Source organism: Micropterus dolomieu, linkage group LG05 (assembly GCF_021292245.1).
Source record: "Micropterus dolomieu isolate WLL.071019.BEF.003 ecotype Adirondacks linkage group LG05, ASM2129224v1, whole genome shotgun sequence".
Classification (NCBI taxonomy): domain Eukaryota; kingdom Metazoa; phylum Chordata; class Actinopteri; order Centrarchiformes; family Centrarchidae; genus Micropterus; species Micropterus dolomieu.
In genome coordinates this window covers 27,048,797-27,073,077 of record NC_060154.1, presented here as the reverse complement: position 1 = coordinate 27,073,077, position 24,281 = coordinate 27,048,797, and the positions used below count along the sequence as shown (strand labels likewise).

The window sequence follows — 24,281 nt, the reverse complement described above, 5'->3', positions numbered from 1 at the left end:
ATTATGCTAATGTATTGATCCAAGCATATTGCGCAGTACAATCGACATGAAGGCATGAAGTTGTCTTAGTTCAGTCAGACACTAGGCAGCCAAACCCACCTGTATAAACAGTGGCCCCTGCTGGCTCCTTGCAGACATGGTCTCCTGTCAGTTTCAATTCCTCTCTACACATAAACAAGTTTTCTCGTTTTTTCTGACAGTTGCTGAAACTAGATTCCTCTCTGCCCCTCTTAACATCCTCCTCTGTCCACAAAAGAACCTTCATCCGCCCGTGGCTCAGAGTCCATGAAACGTGTGCACTTTCTAAACATTTTTTCCCATCAAGGAAGCGTTCTTCAGCGGGTCAGGCTTTGTGTATTGTTGGCTGCAGCATTTTAGTGGTAGTGTTTGGTCAACAGATATCCTTCAGGGTGTCATTCAGATAAACCATGTAGTTGTCTAGGTGGGAAGGAGAAGGATAAATCATGGCTTGCTTAGGAGGCAAAATTACACAGGAGATCGACAACACTGTGTATTACAAAAGGGAAGTGCAGGTTGCCAATACATCGATTTGAAGACATAACCTGTATGAATCTTCATTATGTCCACCGCATGGGTTTAAATATAGCTCAGGGCTACCACATGAGGAAACAGCATGGAAATACTTTGCGCTCTCACCCAAACCAGGGAAACCTGCATCCTGTGTAATATAGTGTTTGCTACGTCCATGGGATTGAAATGGTATACAAAGAGATGCCAAATAAGTTTTATCTCCGTCCCAACAATTTGTGCAGTCATTTGTTGTTGTTTTTTTTAGATTGCTTGTGGCTCCCCTCTCTACACTCTCAGATTTTCAAATATCTGTTTGCAGGGGGATGTGTCAGTTCCGAACAGATGACCTAGTTTTTACACACGCACAATCTTACAAACATTGAAAGGCCTCTCTACATACATTACATGTCTGTGAACACTCTGAAATTCCTCCTTTTTATAGGAATTCAGTTTACAGCAAAGATTTGAATGGCTGTGGAAAATGTCAATTATGGAATTGGTTAATTTTTAATTATCGTTGGCTGCTCTGTACACAGCTGCTCTACAGTTGACTGTTATTTTTTCTCAGCATTTAATTGGAGCTGAAACAGCATGACCTATTTTGTTTGGAGAGAATGTATACTTTATCTGTGCCTCCTCAGAAGGTGGCCCTGAGCTTAATTTGCAGCGCTGTGATGGTTTTTCCTCAAAGTGCGATGCATTACAGATTACTCATAACCTGTTTTTAACATCGCGAGCAGCAAATTCATCAACTGGATTACATAAAGCCACTGCATGTGATTCCTTTCAGACTGAACAAATTCTTAAATTAAACAAACAGCTGCCAGAAAGCAACTTTCCCACAAATATTCTTTTTGTCCAGACAAAGCACTTTTATTTGAAATGGGATATCCGCCGTGTCCTTATGCTGCTGAGAGAGCCATCTTGACATAATGTGTAATAAAAACAGAGCTGTCTTTTGTATTATCATGAACATAACTGTGTCTGGCCAGTCTTACGAATGAATCACAGTAATGAGGTGCTCTCCAAGGTTTCTAGTGAAGTACGCTGCTGTGTCACAGTGACACAAACAATCTCTGGTTTTCAAAGGCAGTTGAGAAAATGGATTTCTGCAGTATGAAATCAAATCCCACCTTCCATTATAAATTGGTGGCTCTTAATACACACATTTTCAAAAAAGCATCTTTAAGTCATATCTTTGATTCTAGACACGCGGCATACTGTAGACCCCCTCTCCTCAAAACACCCACCAACACACACGCACTAACACACACTAACTCACTGGAAGGGTAGTGTGACTGATCCAGCAATCCTTTTATTGTTTAGGTGAAACAGAGTATTCCTAAGCTGCTATAATCACTCGTTTAGTGTTGCGGCAACAAATGCTTTTTTTAGATTTTCCAATCCAATAAAAAATTTCAATCCCTCATGAACCCTAACTAATGCAATGGTCCATTTGCCGTTCTTGGTGTTAATATTACTATTATTGTAATAAGCCATTTCCCTTTCAGACGCTCCATGTCCATTTCAAATAATACCATTGTGATTTCAGGAGACAAAAAGCCAGGATGTCAGATTGAGAGCTGACTAAAGCTTCTCTTTTACAAGCCTGAGTTAAAGCTGCCGCTCCATTGACACTAAAGAGCATTTTGTATTGTGAAGTCCATCATCATTTAATCTGTGGATAAATATGTCTGTGAGTGATTATGTCTTTCTTCAGCTTGTGCTGATCGTGCAGGAAATTTTAAGCTATTGTGAAAAGAAAGACAATTGTTTTTGGTTTAAGGTCCAGTGCATGATGTAAAACAGAAGCACCGCGCAGCTGATAGATGACTGCAGATTTAGAGACACAGATTAGTGTTGTTTTAGCAGTTGTCTTTCATTGGGCTCACTCTACAGCGTTTGTACTTTTCCCCTTCTGGTTATCACTTTCAGCTCAGTGGTTTGTGCTGTTTATGCAGTGGCTCTCAACCTCATTTTCTTTGTACGTTGCTTTTGAACTGAGTAAAAAAGTAGTGGTCTAAATATGAGCACACAGCTCATGATTCCTCAAAAGTAAAAGTCTGCTGACGTTTTGTGAGGAAATACAAACTATAATGACACTTACGCTATTGTCATATTTTCTATTATTCAAAGAAGGATAAAAATGTTGTTGGACGTATTTGTGGAAACATGTCTAAGAGCCGAGCCTGTGGGTATGCGTTTCCCATGGCAGCTGGTGACTGACATTTGAGAGATATTGACACTATCAACTTTCATGATGTACTACTGGCTGGAGAGCGTTCTTCAAAACATTATACAAGAACCTTTTGCCCTTTTACAAGAAGCCCACATGGTACTGTGCATCCTAGTGATTGAACCTGTCTGTCCACGTTCAACATGGTTCCCATTGTAGGCTGAAGTGGTTGATCTCAACAGGACACCAACCAGTTTGTTGTTTTCACTTAGTGTGGCGGAGAACATGGGTAGAAGACAATGTAGTGGCAGCATTTCCCTGGTTTCCGGCGGGTTGCCAGTTTCTGGTTGCCTTTTAGTTCCAGTAGAATCAGTGCATAAGTACCCACCACCAGTATTAGACTGAGGACTAAGATAGTGAATGAAACTACAGATAGGTGACACATATAAAAGAAAAACCAATATAAATCGTCTTAGTCAGGCCACCACAAGCCTCTAGAAGAGTCTGTGGAACTCTGTTGGTAGGATGAACACCATTCCTCCACAAGATATCCCCTCATTTACTGTGTACATATATCACCTTTATTTAATCAGGTCATCTCATTGAGATCTATATCTGTTTTGCTGTTTGAGCACAGCAGCTAGAAAGGAAAACAAACATAGCCAGATATAGCAAAAGGACATAGAGCATCAGAGACAGTCACAGACATCACTAAATATTTTATTCAAAACATTTTCATACTCACCCAACCATTCAGTGAGGCCTGGTGCACGGAAGCATCTACGTGTGATAAGTTTCTCCACAATTATATTATTTGAATTTGTATTAGGGTCTTTTGTCTTTTGAGTTTGTAATCTTACTTCTCTGTCTACTCTTGATGATAATAATGCCGTATGATGCTCAGGTCATTTGTTCATTTTGGTCAGATAGGTGAGGAACTAAGATATTAGCTGTATGTGATATAAGTGTTGGTTTGTAGGACTGTAAGGCGCCAGTCATATTTATTATCGCTCTCCACATAGTACATTGGCAGTGGAGAAGTTGTTACCCATCATATGTGCACTATGTGTTTCTGCTGGTGTGAGCTTTGTTACAGCTTGGTTTATTTATGTTGTGCGTCCTGGGACAACTTGGTTGGCTAGTGAGCCTTCGTTTGGAGGAACATTTTGGTGTGCTTTGGTTTAGCGCCTATGTGTTAATTCCAGTTTTGCGTGTATTTGGTTACTAGAACTGATCACTGTGAGACATTTTGTTTAATTGCAGGCCACCTTGTTCATCATTTGTGATGAGCTTTGATTAGGGCTGTACATAGCGATTATTTTTCAAGTCGATTAATCTAACAACTAATTTTGGGTATTCTTAAAGGAAAAAAAAGTTGCCTATTACTCGATTAACAAACCAATTTATCCAAAATAAATATCATAAAAATGTCTAATCAATAAATCAGTATTTTATTCACTTCCTTGTGTAATGGTGCTGCCGTCAGTGCTCCTGGATACTTTCGCTTCACATGTTCATGCTGCTTCACGTATTCGTGGACAGCAGTTGGGCCACAGTGAAGCTCACGGAGCGAGCACCACGTTGTTGAGTGTCTGTCTAAAATACTCCCAAGCTTTAGACGGTCGAAGGCGTGGTCTTGTAGCTGGAGCTTGCAGCGACGCTTCGGCGCACATAATGCAAGTCGACGTATTTACGTAATCGATTACGTCGACGAATCGCCCTAGCCCTAGCTTTGATGCTTATCCAGACAACAGGTTTGCGTCCTCCACACTTTAATGTATAACTTCAGTAATGTTGCATCATAATTGTGACAAAGTAGAGTTGACCCAAGGGTCACAGATCTGTAAGTTCCTCTTGTTCTGTACGATAGAAGGTGATATGTAAATAGGTTCTGCTTCCTGTTCACTTGCCCTCCACTAACAGAGGTTTAGATCTGATGTCCTGAGAATACTTGTCTCTCCTGTTCACTCTCTATCACTGCAGTGGAAGCAGGAAAGATAGAGCCTGAGGTTTGGTTCTTGGCGGGACACAGTGCTGTCAGGGCATCAGGTGAGAGATTGTACCAAGCCCCCCACCCCCTCACTCCTCACTTAATCAGTTCTGACACAATGCCAATTCCACAGTGGGTGGCACACACAGCTTTATTCATAGATGTGGCAGTCAGGCAGCGATCAGCTCCCAGACTCAGCTTTGTCTGCTCACCTTTCACTGTCATGCTGTATCAGGTACACGCAACAGTGGTCATTTACAGATGATGTTGTTTTTGATTTTAAGTGGTCTGGTATTTAACAGCGCTCTGAAAATCGTTTGTCAAGTGGATGGCATTTGATGGTCCATCAGGATGTCTTTCAGGGGTATTACAGCTTTTTGCCATTAAAAAGCAGGTGGCAGATGACCTGAAACTATAAGCCTCGACATACTGGGAAAACAGTGGAAAATAGGTACAGCTGTTAACCCTGTAGTCGCTAAAATTAACTTCAATGAAACTGTGGCTGAGTGGCCTGAGGGTGTAGGCAAAACAATTTACTGAATTGAGCCAGACATAACTGAAAAATCACGTCTGCCACATGTATAGCTGCTGTATGGCTTCTATTGTTGCCTCTGAAAAGCTGAACAGGAACTGCGAAGCAATCATAAAGCATGCAGGGAAGCAATTTCTTTCTCTTATTCAAGTGAAAAATTATTCCGTGCTGTCACAAAAGACTCCCTAACAAGGTGCTTTAAACTCTCTGCCAGTGCATTGCTTCAGGGTGTCAAAGAGTGGATAAGGTATAAATGAAGCTTAAACTCAAAAGTCTGTTTCTGGTAATAGCAGCATTGCATTCCCTCTCCAATGTGCTTTTGATGTGGAGCTAAGATTAACAGTGTTAAATCGTCCTCTTCACTGTCTCAAACTAACAACACAGTCATAATGAGCAGAATGTTGACAACAAGAGTGTTTCTTTGAGGGATATGAATATTATACAGACTTATTATCTATTCTTTTGTGCAGATAGGTGTACTAGAATTCGACCCCCTCCATTTATACCCCTATTGACAATTGTGTGTTATTTAAAAAAAGTCCTGTAATTTGAGGTGACAATGGAGGAATATCCAACCACTGAGGAATGTTCCTTTCATCTCTTCCTAATCCTCCCTGATGTGATCCTGGCTGTTTATGGTTGAGTGGCTGAGGAGGCGCAAGGTGCCAAGAATTCCAAGAGCTCCGACCCAGCTGCTCCCTAGAGAGCGCTCTGCCACGGCAGAAAGATTTACACGTCGAACGTGTCGATCCCTCAGAGTTAATGAGGCCTACTGTTTGGGCTTCCATTATCAGCCTGCTGCATCCCGAGCCGGACTGTGCAAAAGTCATGCATCATAAAGTTCTAGGCGCTGGTTGATACATTGTAGGCAGTAATCAGAGCTCAGCATTTCTCAATGTCTCTGGAAATTAATTCAGTAGAACATTGTGTCTTCTCACCAAATCTACTGTAAATTTTGCATTGTCACCTTTTGTTAAAATTACACCTGCTTCATATATATGCTCTTGAAACCTTGATTGACACATTAATGAGTCAAATTAATGAAAACTACATGCATACAAATTTCGTCGTCAATAATACCAGAAGAGTTGTTTGACAGCATGTGTAATTACTCTTTCATTATGAATACAAAAACATTTTTTCACTCAATCTCCTATTGACAAATGTATTCCTTTATGTAACACAGTAAACCATGGACAAAATTAGTACAAAACCAGACCAGTCGCTAACATTCACCAAGCTCCCAGATGTCACAATTAGGAACATCTCAAAGGTCAGCTCAGATCTCGGCCCGTGTTACAATATTGAAAATCAAATCTACTGTAAAGATCCAGCCGGCCCCAGATCTTAAGGAAGGTCATCCGCGTGTCACTGATTTCTGAAAAAGCTCAGCCGCGCAGCACGAAAAGAGTCAAGTTCAGGTCTCCAGGGTGTCTGCAAAGGACACACACACCTGTGACGGAATTGCGCTGTGAGCCGGGGAAGGGGGATGGGGGATCTGCGGATGATTGGCAGAAAATGTCAGGCACAACACGTCAGGCCCATTCAGACACACAGCAGGCAGATGTCAGAGACTGCATGATAAGGAGGAGGGCAGGCTCCCAAGGAAAAGGAAGTGGCCTCATCAGAGAGTTGTGTCATCCTTCTAAAATCTCTTACAGATTAGCCCTAAACACAGCTCACACCTAAAGTCTTTTGTGCTCAGACTAAGACTAAAGAACTATCTCTTGACCTATCACCCAAACATGTAAAAGTAGCTTTCTTCTAATGTTTGTCTCCTCTTTTCCTTCTGTTATCTTTATTTTCCAAATACAAGGATTAGTCAGGGTCACAGTTTTTTCCACATGCTTGTATTGCACAGAAGGATGTGCACAACCTTCTGGGCTGCACCACCACTGGGGCCTGAGCCAGGGTCAGATATCTCAGAGGGGAGAGGCAGACTCAAGACCATCCACTGCATGTTGATTACAGTGAATGTGTTGTGTTTGACCTTGAGACAACGCCTCATCCTGATTTATTGAAGTCAGTTTTTTTTGTGAATTTTTAAGTCAAACCTGGATGCATTTTGTTAAGCAATGCATTCTTGCACTTGTCTCTTTGCATTTGTATAACATAGACCACAGTTGATAGTCATCAATGAGATGGAAATAAATGCAAGAAAGTGAAATGTTTTTCATTAACTTTGTTGTCTTTGTGAATCACAATGTTCCTCTCCTGGTTCTCAGGGCATAGCTCCCATCACCCACCCTGAAGACGAGCTGGAGCGCTTGACCAAGAAGATGCTGTTTGACATGGACAACCCACCATCTGAAGAATATTTTGGTAAGAATGATAGCTCATCTTACGCACTTAGTTAGCAGTAACTTTTTTCACAGAAGACATTTTTACGTGTCACAGTAGTAGGAAGAGCCACAGCAGGTGTAAATGATGAGGGTGATTGAGGGTCCTGGTACTGTTTCACAATCATCAATGTCATGACTTTCTGGGACACATGAATACAAAAACAAAACTATTAAACACATTTATTTTGTGCATTTCCTACAATGAAAAGTCTAAATGTTTGCTGTAGTCTATTATTGTCAACCACATGATGTCCCATGGCACTTAAACCCAATCCTGTATCTTAAGATTATCATTTTAAGATTTATGTAAGAAGGTAATGTGGCAGGACAGCTAGGGTTACCACATCTGGCATTAACGTTGGCTAGTTTTAGCATCATGCTAGCATGCTTGGATGGATTATTTTTGATGCTGGGTGAGAGGGGATCAGTGTTTGAAGGGTAGAAAGGTGGGTAGGATCATAATTACATAAACCTCGTTGCACATTACTTTTATTTTTTAATCAAGTACATAAAAAAATACTGTGTTACTTTACTAAGAAACATTTCTTGCTAGCAAGATAAATTTTAGCATAAAAATATCATTAAAATAAATAAATTCTTACAGCCACTAAGTACGGAGCCCCCAAAGGGTCATGGCAAAAATATATTTGAGGACTACTTTTGTGTTCCTTGCAATATGTTTTGCATTTCCTGGCAATATTTTGCGTTGCCTCGCAGTACATTTCTTCTTCCATTCCTTCTGTACCATAGCTGTGTCGCAATGTCACAGTATGGAAGAGCTCATTGAATTTTACTCTGAACTGAGCATTACCTATGCTGACATAGTACTACTGCTCAATATGCATGGTTATGTAATTAATCAAACCGGACCATTCACCACGGCGGGTGCTGTGATCATCCCAGAGGAGAGGAAAGGGAGCCAGAATAGAAGCCATGCTGGCCCGGCTTGGACTTAAGGCTGCCCCTGGGTATTATCCGGTCTTGACGAAATGGGACTCAGGCTGCCAATTAACGGGAAATCAGAGATTGTTGTGCCCACATCTTTACAGAGACCTGCTCCATCAATTTCCTAGATCCGGCACTCGCTAGGTGGACCGTTTTCTAAGCTGTCAGAGCGCAAGACTCCGGCGTGAAAAGAGGAGGCGGACTCTGTGTTAACATCGGTGATGCTTGGTGCTTCAAACACAGTCGACGTGGACGCTGTTTTCCAAATGTCAGACTTTTTATGCGAAGATGAAAACCATATGATCATCACTATTTTGTTGGTGCTGGTTACATACTCCCTGAAGCAAATTTAAAAAATACACTGGAGAAATAGCTATTTCCTGGGTTCATATTTGTGTGTGTGTGTGTGGTATTTTCATATACCCCTAGGCTATAAATAATATCCATCCATCCATCCATCGTCAACCGTACAGGGTCGCGGGGGGGCTGGAGCCAATCCTAGCTGACATCGGGCGAAAGGCGGGGTACACCCTGTACAGGTGCTATAAATAATATGTATAATATAAAATACTATTTATATATGGCTTGGCTGAATACCTGATGGTTATTATTTAATGAGAGTGTGCATCCACATTGCTCATATGCCTAGCTAATCAACATTTTAAATTCAGTATTTAATCAATAGTCATTGTAAGTCCATTGCTTTCCATCTTGCATTAGTCCAGAGTTGTAACCTTGACTGAGAGACTAGATAACCATTGTCTTGTTTAAAATGAGACTGAACAGTTAATTACTTCGCACCTCTGTAACAAGAGACAGGTGAGTCAGAGGGGGACACGTAAAGTTGCAAAGTAAACTCACACTGCACACTGTCTAACTTGCAAAAATTAAATTAACAAAGTTTCAGTAATAGACTTTAATCAGGCAAATGGTGTTACACTGAGAAGCAACCTTTTGTAGGATGGGACTTGTTTGTCATTCACATTTCCATTACTATAGATCAAGCTTAAGCTTACATATGCTGTAACTCTCTGTGGTAGCAATACTATATCGTCCCAGAGTGATCTATACTTGATGGATATAGATTTCTGTATAATGAATGTAAACCATAAATAAAGTAATATGCCTTCATAGACAGATATGTTCTCAAATCTTCCTGGTACCTTATACATCAATAGATAAATAGAGGAAATATCATAATAAACACAACATGTGACCTCACAAGAAGGCAATTATTTTATGCTTCATTAATTTAAGGGTTAAGTAACAATGAAAAATAGGAAATTAAAGTGGAAAACGTCATCACCATAAATATTGCTTAAAAACCTCCACATTATCATATAGTTACAACAATATCATGCAGCATCAGTGGATACATCTATAAATGGACACAATAAATAGGCATAATGCTTAATGGTCCTGATAACATATGCGCATATTCGTACGTATCCAGAACTGTTTAGAGCTGTACAGGGAATCCCTCAAGTGAATCTTAAGTAACAATGGGCAAAAATGTTAGAATCACTAGAAAATGAAAATCAGAGCCTTGAGCTCCTTCAGAGGAACAGCACCAGTCATTGTTAAAGATATGTAGACGACACATGGGTCAAAATTAAGAGGAAGTGCAAACCTTCACAGAACACATCAACTCTGTAGAGCAGATAATAAATAACCAACAGCAAAAGATCAGTCTACTGGGGAGGAACTACAATCTTTAGATTTGGGGAAAGTTATTTGGTTGGTTATGACGCTCTCCACAGTGATTTAACATTTATTGCACAGCATGTTTTGGACATCACCCCCTAAAACCCTGTTAATATGACCTCAGAATTGTTATAGATACGGTTGTTCATGTTTGCCTTTTGTGTGCAACATGAGAAACCTCCTCCCTTCTGAGGTGTATTATCTCTTTTACAAGAGAGAGAGAGCTGTCCGACTTGGCAACTTACAGTAGTAAGCACGTAGTCACATGAAAAACAAGTCTACTCTTCCTAGTTTGGTTAAAGAATAATCTACCCTAGTTTCTCTTTACCACATTGTAACAGGATCACTTTCCTTGTGTATGTTGGTATGTATCACCTCCCTGAATCATACACTTTAGGCTCATAGTCTACCAAACAAAAGTATATAATGATTTCTGGTCCTATATATCCTCTGATGTGTCTTCGACACAGCAACACTCACAGTCACTTCACAGTGTAGCATTCATAGGTGGATGTAGAAAAGTGGCTAAAATTAGCCTGTGAGTCACTGTTGGATTCACGTGTAACACTAACACTAGGAAAACCTTTGCAAGGCACGCGCACACACACACAGTTATTTTTTTTGATACATTGCAAAAGCTAAGACATTAGCGCAGGTAGTGTGATCTCATTAGGAACTCTCACTCTGTCACTTTTCACTGTGACATTATATGAAACTAAAAGAAGAAACAAGCAGGCTCCTCATTTAGTCGAGACTAGGTGCCACATTTATGGGGATAAAAGCTGAATAAAACATTGTGGGATACTGGGTTAATAGAATAAAACTGGCATAAGGTTTCCTAGATTAGCCCACCCAATGACCTACAAAGTTAGTTTTGTATCACAAGAATGTTTTTGGAAAATGTCTTGAGGCTATTGAGAATAGTGCAGGTGTGTACAATACAGGCAAGGTTAACCTAGTATGTCTAGTTTTTGGTGCGTCTTATCCGTTGATTTTCAAATGTGTTTTCAAGTGTAGACACTGCAGCATATCTACCATTCTGGAAAGAAGTCCTCAAGGTAGAATCTCAAAACTTTCTCACTGTGATCAAAGGATAAAGCATAATTCTTGCTCAGGTTACAATGAGAATGAGAGACAAATGCTTTGGACAGATGAGACATCCTGATTTCAATAAAATTTGATTGTCCAGCAGTATTTTCTACAGTATTTCTCTGCCCTTTTTTTTTTGCTGAAGCACTTGATATTTAATTTTGTTCTCATTTGAAAACAATGAAAATACAACCAGGATTAAACAAAATACCAATTTAATACTATTTTGCAAAAAATAGGATTCAAACGACAAGGATTCTGTGCATTTATATTTCATTTCTATTTTTCCTCCCTCTGTACCCTCTGCTGCCAGCGAGTGCCATCCCTCTGCTGGTCTTTCTTCTCTAGCCTTTAATCCCCTTTGCCCTGGAATTAGTTCCCATGCCCATTAGATACCTCACTCAATACATTCAATGGGACTCTGGAGCAGGCTTTATATCAGCACATAATCACACAGCAAACCATGATAACATGTGTAGGTGTATTATAGCTACAGGGATATGTATTTAACTGGTATTAAGGGATATTCGGCTGCACGTTGGTGCGCACTGATGTAAAGACCTTAATTGGTTCACATTAGACATAGGTCAAATGGATCTGCTGGTTTAACCAAAGTGTAGTCATTGTACAGAGGAATGGCTCTTAAAGCCTTGTTGGCCTAATTTTTGGATGAATGCGTATGCAATGCAGACCTGGCATAAACTCTGTGTACTGCTATACCATGCATGCACTTGCCTCTATTTGCCAAGTATAAGGCTGGCTGGCTGAAGGCTGGTAAAACAAGGACATGGGAGTTGGGAAATGGGTCATATGTGAGCTGAGGTAGCCAGAACAAGTTAGGGATAGTGTGTGCATCACCAGCTGACAGCGGCTGGCTGTTCATGGAGTGGAGGGGAGGGGGAGGGTCATCTTGTGGTTAAGCAAGGCGACAGCTGAATTAACAGAGAGATAAAAAGAGGATGAGGGCAGGAGCCCACGACTGAGGTGACTGCAGGGACTCATTAGGAGAGTTCAAGCACAGGCACATGCTGCTCTGAAAATCCACAGAGCCCCCGTCCACCCCCGCTGAATAATGTACATATAGCCACTAAAGTAATGTTAAAATTGACTTTAGTCTGGTGTGTCACTTACTGTATATCCAGGGCTGTGGGAAAATCGGCCCCAGAGCATGAGACTTTTGTAATTACAAAGAATCGAATGGCTCACAAGTGTCTTCTTTTTGGTGGGGTACAGAGGGATGAGGGCTAGCAGTTGTTGAAACCCTAAGGCTAGTAATTAACAAGATTAATCAAAGTGGGGCTGCGATTGCTAGCACGCTACTGGACTGGATCGTTGTCTTCCTATAGCAAAGTTTTATTGGTGTCACTAATGTCTTTGATGAGCTTCTAATCTGAAACAGCTATAGTGAGTTTTCATTGGTCCAGAGGGGGTTAATTGAATTGAATTAATGTTACACTCTGTGATGTCACAAGGGAACTTTTCATTAGACTCAATGGAACTCCATCTGTAGCTTATAAATTACACAATATTATTATGCTCTTTTACAACAGCTTCAGTTCAGCAATTACACCAGTCAGGTCTTTGAAGACTTTTTTTGTGGCAAAACAGCCATTTTCAAATGCAAGCGCCCCTCAAACTGTGAAAAACCTGAAAATGATGCACTATGAAAGAACGCCTTTTCTTGCGAGAAACCCAGTTTGCAAGCCAGAAATTCCTCCTATGATTGAAGCTTCTTTGAAAAGCAACTGATTAGTCCTGATTTAGAGTTCCAGATTAGATTTGAGTAATCTGAAAGAGCCTTTTCTCCAAATGTCATCATCCGTCATATTTAATCCACTTAGGTTGTGCGTAGGTGTACTGTGTTTGCGGAAATCTAATAAGACACAGCTACTCAGCTTGCAGTACAGATGCCTTGGCATTTGTGCATCAGAGGAACTTACAATATTTTGTCATCACTACATTTCTGTCAACCAAAACCAGGACATAAAGCTGAATAATTGAAAGGATGAGATGCTTTGCATTATTTACAATTAGTGATGATGATACTTATGCAGTACTTCATTCTGCCGCAGAGAATCTGTTTTTATTTCTCCTTTAATACCAAAATGACAAGTTGAGAATTCCTCCATGCCATATAGAATTAAGAAAGATGTGAAATTTTAATATCCAATCAATATTTATACAGAGTGGTTTTCCGGAGAGATTTTTGAGCAGTGGCATAAATGTTTTTGTAATGTTATTATCAGATGGTGGAGAGAGAGTCATTGGAAATAAGCAGAGAGATTCAGTTGGGCATACTGTACTCCACGCAGGACTCTGAGCTGTCGGGAAAGCCTTTTCCTCCTGGTTTGAGCTAGCCTTTGTTTTATGATAAGAGCCGGGGAAGAAAAGGAAGGCTTTGCCATTTTTCCTCATAATGTCAGCTAGAGGAGCCCTCATAATTTATAAGACACCTCACATAAAATGTTCATGAGGAATCTTGGAAGAGACACAAATGGCAGTGTAGCTCCAGTAACAGTACAGGCCAGAGGAGTCAGAACAGATCAGCTAAGGTAATTGGGTCAGAAAAGTTTAGGTTCACACAGTGCACTCTTGTGGAGCTGCCTCTGTTTCTTTACAACACAACCGAGCATCATAACTTAATGTATTAAAAGGCTTCCAGTTTAGACAGCTTTGTGCATTGTCTGAGATACTCTGGTGGAATTCATTTGCATATTACTGAGGTCGCCCTCAGCAACCTCTTAGGAGTTTGCTTTTAGATGTGTCTCTACATGTCATAACAAGTGGGATGTGTGTCAGAGTAAAATCTTTCTGCTGGTTTAAAAACACCCCCCCTCAACCTCCAACCCTGCTTCCCCACCACGCTCCACCTCCACAGTCTCCAAATGCCTTTGGCCAACCATCTTCCCCAATTCAGATAACTGTTTCTATTTAGTGTATGAAGGTGTACCTTTTAAAGTCATGCTCATTTTTAATGTGCATTTGGCGTGTATACAAAGAAAAAACTAAAGTTCTTGTAAACATGCAAGTACAATTTGTTAATACATTTAAGTTTATAATCATTTTCATACATAAAATTCAGCTCAAAGTAATTAACATAAAAGTAGTTAAAAGTAAATTAAAAAGCTTTAATTAAGTTTTAATCCTTTAAGATTTTCAATAAATCAGACCCTGGTTATGGTTGGCATTCTACTTCTCTGTATAGTAGTTTTAATTGTTGTCTACTTATGCACAACTGATTCCTAGGAGGTGATGCATGCATGCAATCCAGCGTCACTCTTTTTAATTTGATCTCAATGATTTCCTACAGCTGTATGAGAGTTACTGCTAATGCTAACCCAACATTTCCTACTGCTGCTGCTGCTGCTTCACATTAAAAGCATTCAAGATGTGAAATAACATGTGGCTTTTATTGGGCTGTGGACACAGACGTTTACCAAATATACATCAACAAGACAAAGCAGCATTTACAGCATGAAATTGGATCAGTGTTGCAATTTTAAGTGACTGACTTCTTTTAAAAAACTATGTGAGATACACCAGTTGCTCTTCTGTTTTATTGTTGTTTATTTCTGACAAAGTAGCTGCTCAGCATTTCCTGTAGTATTAAACTGCACTTGCTGTTACCACAGTAACCACAGGTTTCGGCAAATCAACCAGGACTGTGGTCATAAGGTTTACATCTTTAAAAAGGAATTAAAATGTTTTAGTTAAATCAAATTTATTTATAGACAAATAAAAATAATATTAAAATACAATAAACCTCAACATTGCTCTAGTACAGGTACTTAATTCCACTTTTGACACAAATAATAAAAAAACAATGAAATGGTTGGATTCAGGTTTGTCCTTTACCTACAACAGTTTGTTTTAGTTTGAATCTGCCTCCAGTTCCTTTCCCCCCTGCAGTAATCCCCTCAAGCTTAAAGAGCTTATTTCCTCTTTCCTACAATCACACTGGCTAAGTGTTGCCTCTTTGTTGTCGTGTGTGTATGTGTGTGTGTGTGTGTGTGTGTATGTATGTATGTATGTATATGATGCAGCAATCACTATGAGACAGAAGAGCATAATGCTGCTGGAAGGAGGTCAGCGACCACCCAGGGGCAGGGGGGCATCATATGAGGCAGTCTGGTGACATGGCAACTAGTCTAAAGCCTGCATATCACTACACCACCTACAGTGGATTATAATGTCTGACAACAAAAGACAGGATTATACTACACAATAGCCACGGATGATCCGTCATAGCTGCCTTTTATAACAAAAATGCCATATGTATGTCAGTGTGAGGCTCCGGGTTTTGATTTCCAACCCCCTTTTTTTCTCATGTAAATAATGTTAACTGCTTTGAATCTACGAATTTGTCAGATCGAAGAAAATCTAGTGCTGTGCTGTTTAACTGTCTATAATTATCTTTTATGAATGAGATCTTAGCCGTTTTTCTGCGATGTCATCATCTTGCTTGTAATTGGTCACATGGTGTTTTCAATACATAATAGATAAATATGTGTTTCTATTGGGAGCAGTGGGTGCACTTTCAGAAGACATGAAGTTGTTTTTACAATGTAGTTTATGGGTCCTCTTAGCCATTTTTTTTTTCTCTCATTATCTTGTCCCAGCACTGCCGCTGACCTCGCAATGCTGCTTTCTAGTTTCTCAGCTGATGCAGTGTGCCAGCATGGGGCTTCTCTTCCCTGCGACAGAAGCCCGCTTTTTGGCAGCGGTTCACGTGAGGTGACCCCCTCTTCTCCCTCCCCTCCCCTTCCTCCCCCGCCAGGCTCGGCGCTTGCTATCCTGCCTCGTTGAGACAGCTCCACTGAGGCTTGCAAGATCAGCTGCCGTGCGAGCCCAGCTGAGGCTTCCGGGCACTCACGTTGCTAGATTTCATTTGTGAGTGAGCGTTTGACCTCAGGAACGAGTAGACATCCGCATGCTCATGCACGCAAACGCAGACATAGTTACAAGCACACGGGTGCGCACGGATAAACAGCATATAAACACACAGACATCTTTGAACACACAGCTTGCCCAGATAGTCTGCTGCACACACACACTCACCTGTTCCCCGCCTTTCCTCTCTCACTCTCTTTCACCCCATTCGCCAGCCCTGCTCGCTCCCTGGCACCCCGCCATGTCACTCCTGCCAACCTGCTTCTAAAACATGTAACCTACACTCGGTCCCCCTCGCTCTGCCGCCGCGTGCCCTGACAAGCCGAGCAGTAATGCTTAGTGGCACAGGCTCGCCTATCCTCTATCCTCCACCATTGCCGTAGCAGTTCTGCAGATTGCTATTTGCTGACATTGGGAATGAGATTAAAGGCAGGGGTTAGGAAAGAGGCATTCAGAGATTGAAATGCGGCGATGACAGCTATTTCCCTCGTCATCCTTAGGCAACTGAAGGCCACAGCATTGTCAGGCTGCACTGAGGGCTATCTAAAACAACAAAGTAGATTAACCTAGAGGGAAAGAGATGAAACAGCACACAAATTGTGGCCTCTGGCAGTTCAGTAGCTGGCAGTTAGACTCCTAATGTGTTCGACGGACTTATTTTCAGCTGTTAACCACTCACTGACCTATTGTTTATGTCTTTAATTAAGTGTGAAGATGTTATCACAACTTTGTACCTTTATTTGGCCCACCTTTTAAAGCGTGTCACAATAGATTTATGTATTTAAGGGTGGAAGCACTTATTCAAATATTAAGTCTAATAAAAATGTGAAGTAGAGCGAGATAATTTGGTGTAGCCACATTTCTATTACTTCTGTTTTAATTCATTCCTTTTAGCGTTGTTGTTAATATTGAAACAACATATGCAGTAGTTGAATGTGTTTTGTGTTTTTACCACTATATCTATCGGATATTTGAATCCAAGCCGAAAACTTTAGTTGAAGTCCCAAAATGGATTTTGTGGTTCTTTTATTAGTTTTGGATACAAGCTACAGTTGCTGGCTTTGCCTTTGGGGTTTGCAAGGGTTGCACCAGCAGAATTGTATTCTTTAGTAACATAGTGTGAAAAGTTTGGTCTCCCACAAAAAAGTTCCTTGCGATCCTTCTTTACATGCACGATCTTTGATTTCTGACGATGTAAGATCAAATTGAGCTGCAAGTGTGCTCCCTCTCTGCCTTTCATGCTGCTTCAATATCACGGCGTGAAAAAACAAAGAAGGCAAAGACTGAGGGAAATCTGAAGCGTTCTGCCACTCAACATCCCCCATTCCCAAACAACAGCGTCTCACTGCCACTACAAATACATTAGAAATCAATTATTTATGGAACAGAGTCAGGGCCTCTTTAATCTTTTCCTTTTATCCAATTAAATTGTCTAACCATTCTAAGCCTCTATAGCTCACAGGGAATGTGCTTCTTTAAAAAAAGAAAAGAAGAAAAGATTTTCTCTTCAGTCCTTCTTTTGACTTTCGATGTAACAGAGAAGAGACACTTCTGAGGGTTGAAGAATGAAAGGAAAGAAAGTGAGTAAAGTGTAAATGAACTCCCCCTCCCGCCCCGTCACCATTGCATTGGTTCTACAGGAACTATTTGAAGTTTTGATATTAAGACTCTGGTTCCATTCCCCGCGCAAAGGGACGCTGGGGAGCGGTGAGGCCTTTCATGATTCCTTTATGCCCAGCTGAAATAGTTCGAAAGTATTTGCGATCATCTCCACAGGGGTAAATATGATGTTGCTTCAATTGCTGTCCTGTATTATTCAAGAAGTCAATTGAAGTAGTGTCTGAAAATTGAAAACGCTTACTTCTGACGCAGACGTGTGAAATTATTGATGTTAAGCATTGTAAAACACTCTGCACTCCTCTATTATCATACAGTAAGACTGTTAGAGAAGAAAAGTTACAGACTCACTGACAAGCTGTACATTTTTACACTTTGTGGAATTATTTTCATATCCCACAATGAAAGACATATAGTAGAAGTGTGCTGTAGAGCTAAATGTGCTGTGGTATATTTAATGAAACACAGGGACTCGAGGGTTACGTTTTGATTCTTTCATTTTAGTTGCAGGATAACTTCAGTCTTAAAGCATTAAGCTGATTAAAATATTTACTTATTGACACAAAATCAATTGACAACAATTTGGATATGTGTTTGATCATGTAAGTCATTAATGAAGCAAGCTTTACCTTCTCAAAATGGTTTATCAGTGTAAGTTGATGTTTGATATTGATCTAAATCTTTGGGTTTTGGACGGTCGGTCAGTCAAAACAAGCATTTTGAAGACGTCACCTTGGGCTCATGGGATTTGTAATGGTCTTTTGCTATTTTCTTGCATTTTACAGACTAAACAATTAATCAGTGAATTGGAAAAAATGTGCAGACTTATTAAAAAAATGGAGCTGAAGCAATTTGTAAATTGATCCGTAGGTAAATTTATCCAAATGCCTATGTTTTCTGGTACACATATTGATATTTCCTTTTCTTAACTGTTAATTTTAGTGTCTTTTTATAGTCAATCAAATGTCTTGGGATATTGTTTTGTTGTTTGTATTAATCAAGAAAATAATGAGCACATTAACTGATAATAAGAATATTAATTAGTTGCAGTCCTGGTGTATTTTACAATATGCATTTTATAATACAATCACACATTGCAGTAATAATTACTCATTTACAGTCATTTACTTTATATCTTCGGTATCCCCAGTGCTGCTTGTCATCTCCTATGAAAAATGCTTTGCATGATGGGAGACTGCGCTGGGACCTAAGTTATTTATTTATCTGTCAAACTATGGAGAGTAGCGCTGAAACAATTTGCCAATTAATCGAATTGTTGATTCACAGAAAATGAACAGGCAGCTGTTTTGGTAATCGAATAAATTTAAGATTAAGTCAGTTTTTAATCAATAAAGCCAAACAATGATCAGCTTCCAGCTTCTCCGCTGTAAACTTTTGCTGGTCTACTTCGTCTTTTATGACTGTGAGCTTCATGTATTTGGATTTTGAACTGTAGGTCAGACAAAAACTAGCCGACACCTTATAGACTAAACAATCAAAATCAGATTAACAAATAATGGACAGTTAGTTGCTGCCCTAATAGAAATGGCGATGTCTGACATGACGTAACAAATAATGATGTGCCTGTTTTTAATGACTTTTAGACTTTTATCATAAATGTGGCTTTCACATTTTGGGTAATATTAAGAAATAAAAGGGCATCCAGTAGTTTTAAGGCCGACTGTACACAGCCCCAGATCTGCTGCTCTCTGTTACATGGTCATGTGAATTCATGTGTGGGCCGCTGATGTGTGCACACAGCATGGCATGACATGTCTGTAGGAATGAATACAATATATGATACATGTGTCTGTGTTTGTATATGTACTCGTCTACATGTGTGGCATGTCTTGCGCAAAGAGATATTTTTTTTTGTATTGTTTATGTGCCTGTGTGTGTGTGTAAAGCTGTGTACACTGTACACACAGTCGCGCACAAATAGCTCCTGAGGGCCCTCGCGATCACAGACTGCCAAAAGGAAAAGGATTTCCGAGAGGTTTCCTTCCCGCTATTTAAAGTGGGAGCCCTGTGGGACATGTTTGGCATTCTCATCCACTCACTGAAGATGGCCTGTGATCTGAAGCCACTAACAGGCTCTGCATGCGCCGTCTCTGTCTCTCTCTCACTCTCTCTCCCTTTCTCTCTCCCTCTGGCTCTCTGAAGTGATTACCCTGCTTGTGATTCCGCTGACACCCACATGTCCCCCGAGATGTGCCTTCACTAGTTTGTTTAATCTGCCTTCCTGTACAGTAGGTAACACAGCCATAATTGAGGTGTGGATAGAGCTGTGGGAACAGATGAAACTGATAACAGGTTTTATGAAAACTTGTCTGCGTTATAAGTCGCTGTGGATGACAGCAGTCGCTAAATTAGCGTACAAAATGCTGCTGTGATAAGAAATCAAAATGTTAACATCTAATAGCCTTCAACAGCAATCTGTCAGTCCTTTTGTTTCTTAATGTGTCCCCAGTCAATAAACGACGAATCCCATAATATGACTCACAAATATGTGTTTCAATGAGGATATTTCAAATGTTACTGGAAAAGTTGTGGATCCACTCATTCGTTAAGCAACTTTTCTCAGTTTCCACTGAGGCTGACGATAAGATAATGAGTTATCTGAGATTGAAATACCATTAGCGGGCCTCGCAGTCAAGCAGATATTTGATCTCAACAACATATGACTTCCAAAAGTTGTGCTGATACCTGAGACAGATTTCGCTTTGCACTCTGTTTGAATTTTTTGATATGAAAACAGCAAGTGGAACTGTGAAAATGCAAGCATCAGATACTCTATCTCCCCCGGTTAGTGTCTCGCCTCTGTCTGTAACACGCTTGAGCTGCTCTGTTCAGAACATACAGGGTGTCAGTCATCGCCCAAATCAGCCTTTAGATGAAGCAAAAAATGAAAAGGAACTAAAATGATCCATACAACTGAACTTGAATTAATTAAATATCCTGTATCATACTTTCTCTGAGAGATTGCATCTGTCCTCAGATGTGTAAAAAATAAAACATTCTCAGATATCTTTCTAAACCCTATTATTGTAAGATACCAGTAATTAAATTGACAGTGTTATTAATTGGGTTGAAGATAACTTGCATTGAGTCGAGGACATCTTAAACTCAATTAAAGATATCTCCAAGTCAATTAAAGATATCCAAATGCCATGTCCCGCAATATGCAATCAGGCTCTTTCTGGCGCAATAATATCAGTTCACTTGTGCCCCTTTTACAAAGACTTAGTTGTACTTCTAAAGTTTTCTTTTTATCATTTAAAGCCGGTTATTTTTTTTAAATAGATGTCGTCCATGTCACATTTTGGTGATGTGTATAGTTTCTTTAATGTCGCATAATTATAGTATTTAATCCTCTCTTATCCAGTGTTTGAAATAGAAATGAAGATTAGGCACTTCTGACATCAGAAAATGAAGCATTTAAAGGGATAGCTCAAAACTTTTGGAGCAAGGTAGTATGAGATAATGCACGGGCAACAGCTCAGTCTATGGATGGTTGCAGTTGAACAAATAAATTCACTATCCACAACAGATTACAAGTTCTGCAGTGTATGATTTGTGATTCTCATACGAAAACAATTGATTCATCAGCAGAGAGTTAATTAGCAACGATGTTGATAATCAATTAGGCTTTAACTTCTTTGCTAAGCAAAAATGCTTGGGCTTCCTTGTGAGCATTTTTAAAAAATTTTCGAAGATCCACATATGGTTAACGCATTTGATCAGTGTTATGTCCATCCAAGCCTTACAATTGCTCTAACTTTTGAGTCACCTAATATTGCTGATGGAGAAAGGATTGGGACTTTAACTTCCAGCACATAAAATAGTTCCTCCTACTACACATCTCTATAACTGATAATCAATATAATTATTAGTTGCGGCCCTACTTGGTTCTCCTCTCAGATGTCTTTGTATCATCAAACTATTAAAATTACAATATAGTTCCAGGGTAACAGGTATGTGATCTTTGCCCTTGAAGGGATTCTTTTCACAAGAAATGTGTTGGATATCTCTTCGCAAAGATATTTCTTTTGACCTGGCTGGGTTTGAGATGTTTGTTACACACTGTAGGATGCTTCCTGTCAGGGCAAGCTGTTCACTCTCATCAGCTCTTCCACTAGTGCATGGAAACAGACTCACACTTAACAGCTGTCCAGCGTAACAATGTACATGATTGGATCATTTGTTGCTCTCTGCAGTGTTTTCAGTGAGATGATTGTGACTGTTGGTTTCCTGATGAATGTTTTCTGACCTTAAATCTGTGTGGATTTATAGTGAACCTGTTCTCAGCCTCCCCTCCTCTTCCTCTCCCCAGGGCGCTGTGCCAGCTGTGGAGAGAACGTAGTGGGTGAAGGCACTGGCTGCACTGCCATGGACCAGGTCTTCCATGTTGACTGCTTTGTCTGCATGACCTGCAGCACCAAGCTGCGTGGCAAGCCTTTCTTCGCTGTCGAGAAGAAGGCATACTGTGAGCCTTGCTATATTGTAAGTAACTTTTTCCCCTTCAGATCCACCTGCCTCACCGCCTAGTTTTGACTCCCTCTGGTTATTTATGTGTCCATGTTTCAAAAGTGCACATTGTGATATCAGGGGTGGGCACATTGGCAGTCGTGTACCTGGAATGTTCATATATTTTTACGTCAGGCAATCACATTTCATGTGATCAAATGCCACCTCTCACCTGACCACACACATCTTCAATTCCTCTTTCTTTTGGCTCATGATTTCTTCTACTGAAAGTGCTTTTAATGGCTGAAATAGATAAACATGAGAAGATGTTAGAAATAATGTAAGTGTTCAGTGTCTTGTGTTTGATATCAAAATTTAAGCTCTTTGAATGTGTCAGCAGGCCAGCACTAACAGCTTAGTAATATTAAATGCTAGACACTGCACTGCAAATGCACTAAAATCCACGCTTTTATTTTAACAACGGATCAAATGATTATGTGTAATGTGAAAGGAGTCGCTCAGAATCTCTACAGAGGTTTTTCACATCTTTTAGTTAATCATTTTAGTTTTATGGCCTGCAACTTTACTGTTTTCTTTAACCTTCACCTCTCTGCAACAGCAGCCAACTGTTTCCAGTGAAAAACCCAATGTATGCTAGCAGCCCAACACTAAATGGCACACAGACAAAGTTAGCAGTTAGCTTTAACATACTGCAACATTTAGTAGTTATAAAGTCTAATATTGTTCTCTGTAGGTAGTGGAATGAATATTGGACTTAAACATGACTTTAAATGAATGCCAGTGTTGCTCTTTGTCTGCTAGATGTGTAAAAAGACAACATTTTGCTGACACCGTACCCATATTGACTTTATAAGGTGACATGTCAGTGTGGTGTTTACAGCTTGTTATTCTGTCCCCAAGTGGTCAAAACTTGTCTTAGCTATCCGCACTTTTTTCAGACCAGAACAACCTGATGTCTATTCGTTTGTTCTCACTAAACGATGATACCAGAGATGCGTTCATTGACTTTTCATAATAGAGGATTTTCCTTGGTGAATTAGATGATGATTATATTGTTGTCACTCGGTGAGCTGATGCATAACTATCTGGCGTTACAGCTGATAAGCAGTCAGATATGGTTTAAATGCCCTTGAGTTATTAAATGAGTGTCAAAATGATGTTTGAATGTAACATGTTGTTAATTCTCTTTGTGGATTAGATAACGCAGTCAAGTCTTTTGTTTGTTTCCTCCTTTTTACTTTCTATATAACAGTTCAGTTCAAAAGTTGACCAAGTAATGACTGATCCCAGAAATTCTTTTTTAATTTGGGGTGTTTTAATTCCTCCTTACAAAACTGTGACCTGTTTTCTTGGTGCTATGTTGTGCAACACACATGAAAGTATTTCCTTGCACAATACTGTCAGGAAAGACACATCATGTTGCAAGATCATATTAATATAATTTTGCGGAAGTGTTTCTTTCATTCAGTTTCATTAGAATAGGGGTTAGTTTTATCATCAGTCCAGTCTCTGGTTATGACGGGATCGAATTTTCTTATTGTCAGCAATATCGTGTGCAACTTTGTATGTCATTCCTGGAAGCTGAGATGGGAGGTAGCTGTACAATGCTATGAACCATTACAGTGGAAATGTTGGGTAATAGCTTTTAAGTCTCACTCTTCTTTTCATTTTGAAATACGTGATTTAGATGATTGGATTCAGTTTATACAAGAAGAGCCAAAAAAGGGGAGCTCCACCAATTTTACACATCAGTGTCTGTTCACAGGTCTTGGGGAGTACTACTGCCTATTTGAAAAGAGTTGGATAAAGCCTTTTGTGGCTTAAGAGAGAGCTGGACAAAATCCGATAAATTGCCTCAAGTGATGTCACTTAGCAGATTGGAGCTACACTAAAACAAATGTTGGCAGGTAGTTATTTGCCTACGAAACACAAACCTTCCACTTTCCAGATTGTAGATAAGACATTTATAAATAGAGA

The 24,281-nt window shown here is 39.9% G+C and overlaps 1 protein-coding gene across 3 annotated transcripts in view; it reads left to right on the top strand.

Annotated features, from left to right (window-relative positions):
- Window positions 1-24,281, top strand: part of LOC123970865 (LIM domain containing preferred translocation partner in lipoma) — a 148,115-nt gene that overhangs the window by 98,822 nt on the left and 25,012 nt on the right. For all 3 annotated transcript variants that reach the window (XM_046049219.1, XM_046049220.1, XM_046049221.1), the window contains 2 exons: window positions 7,455-7,551; window positions 22,150-22,319. In XM_046049219.1, the coding sequence (XP_045905175.1) occupies window positions 7,455-7,551; window positions 22,150-22,319 (267 nt within the window). The remainder of the gene's footprint in view (window positions 1-7,454; window positions 7,552-22,149; window positions 22,320-24,281) is intronic.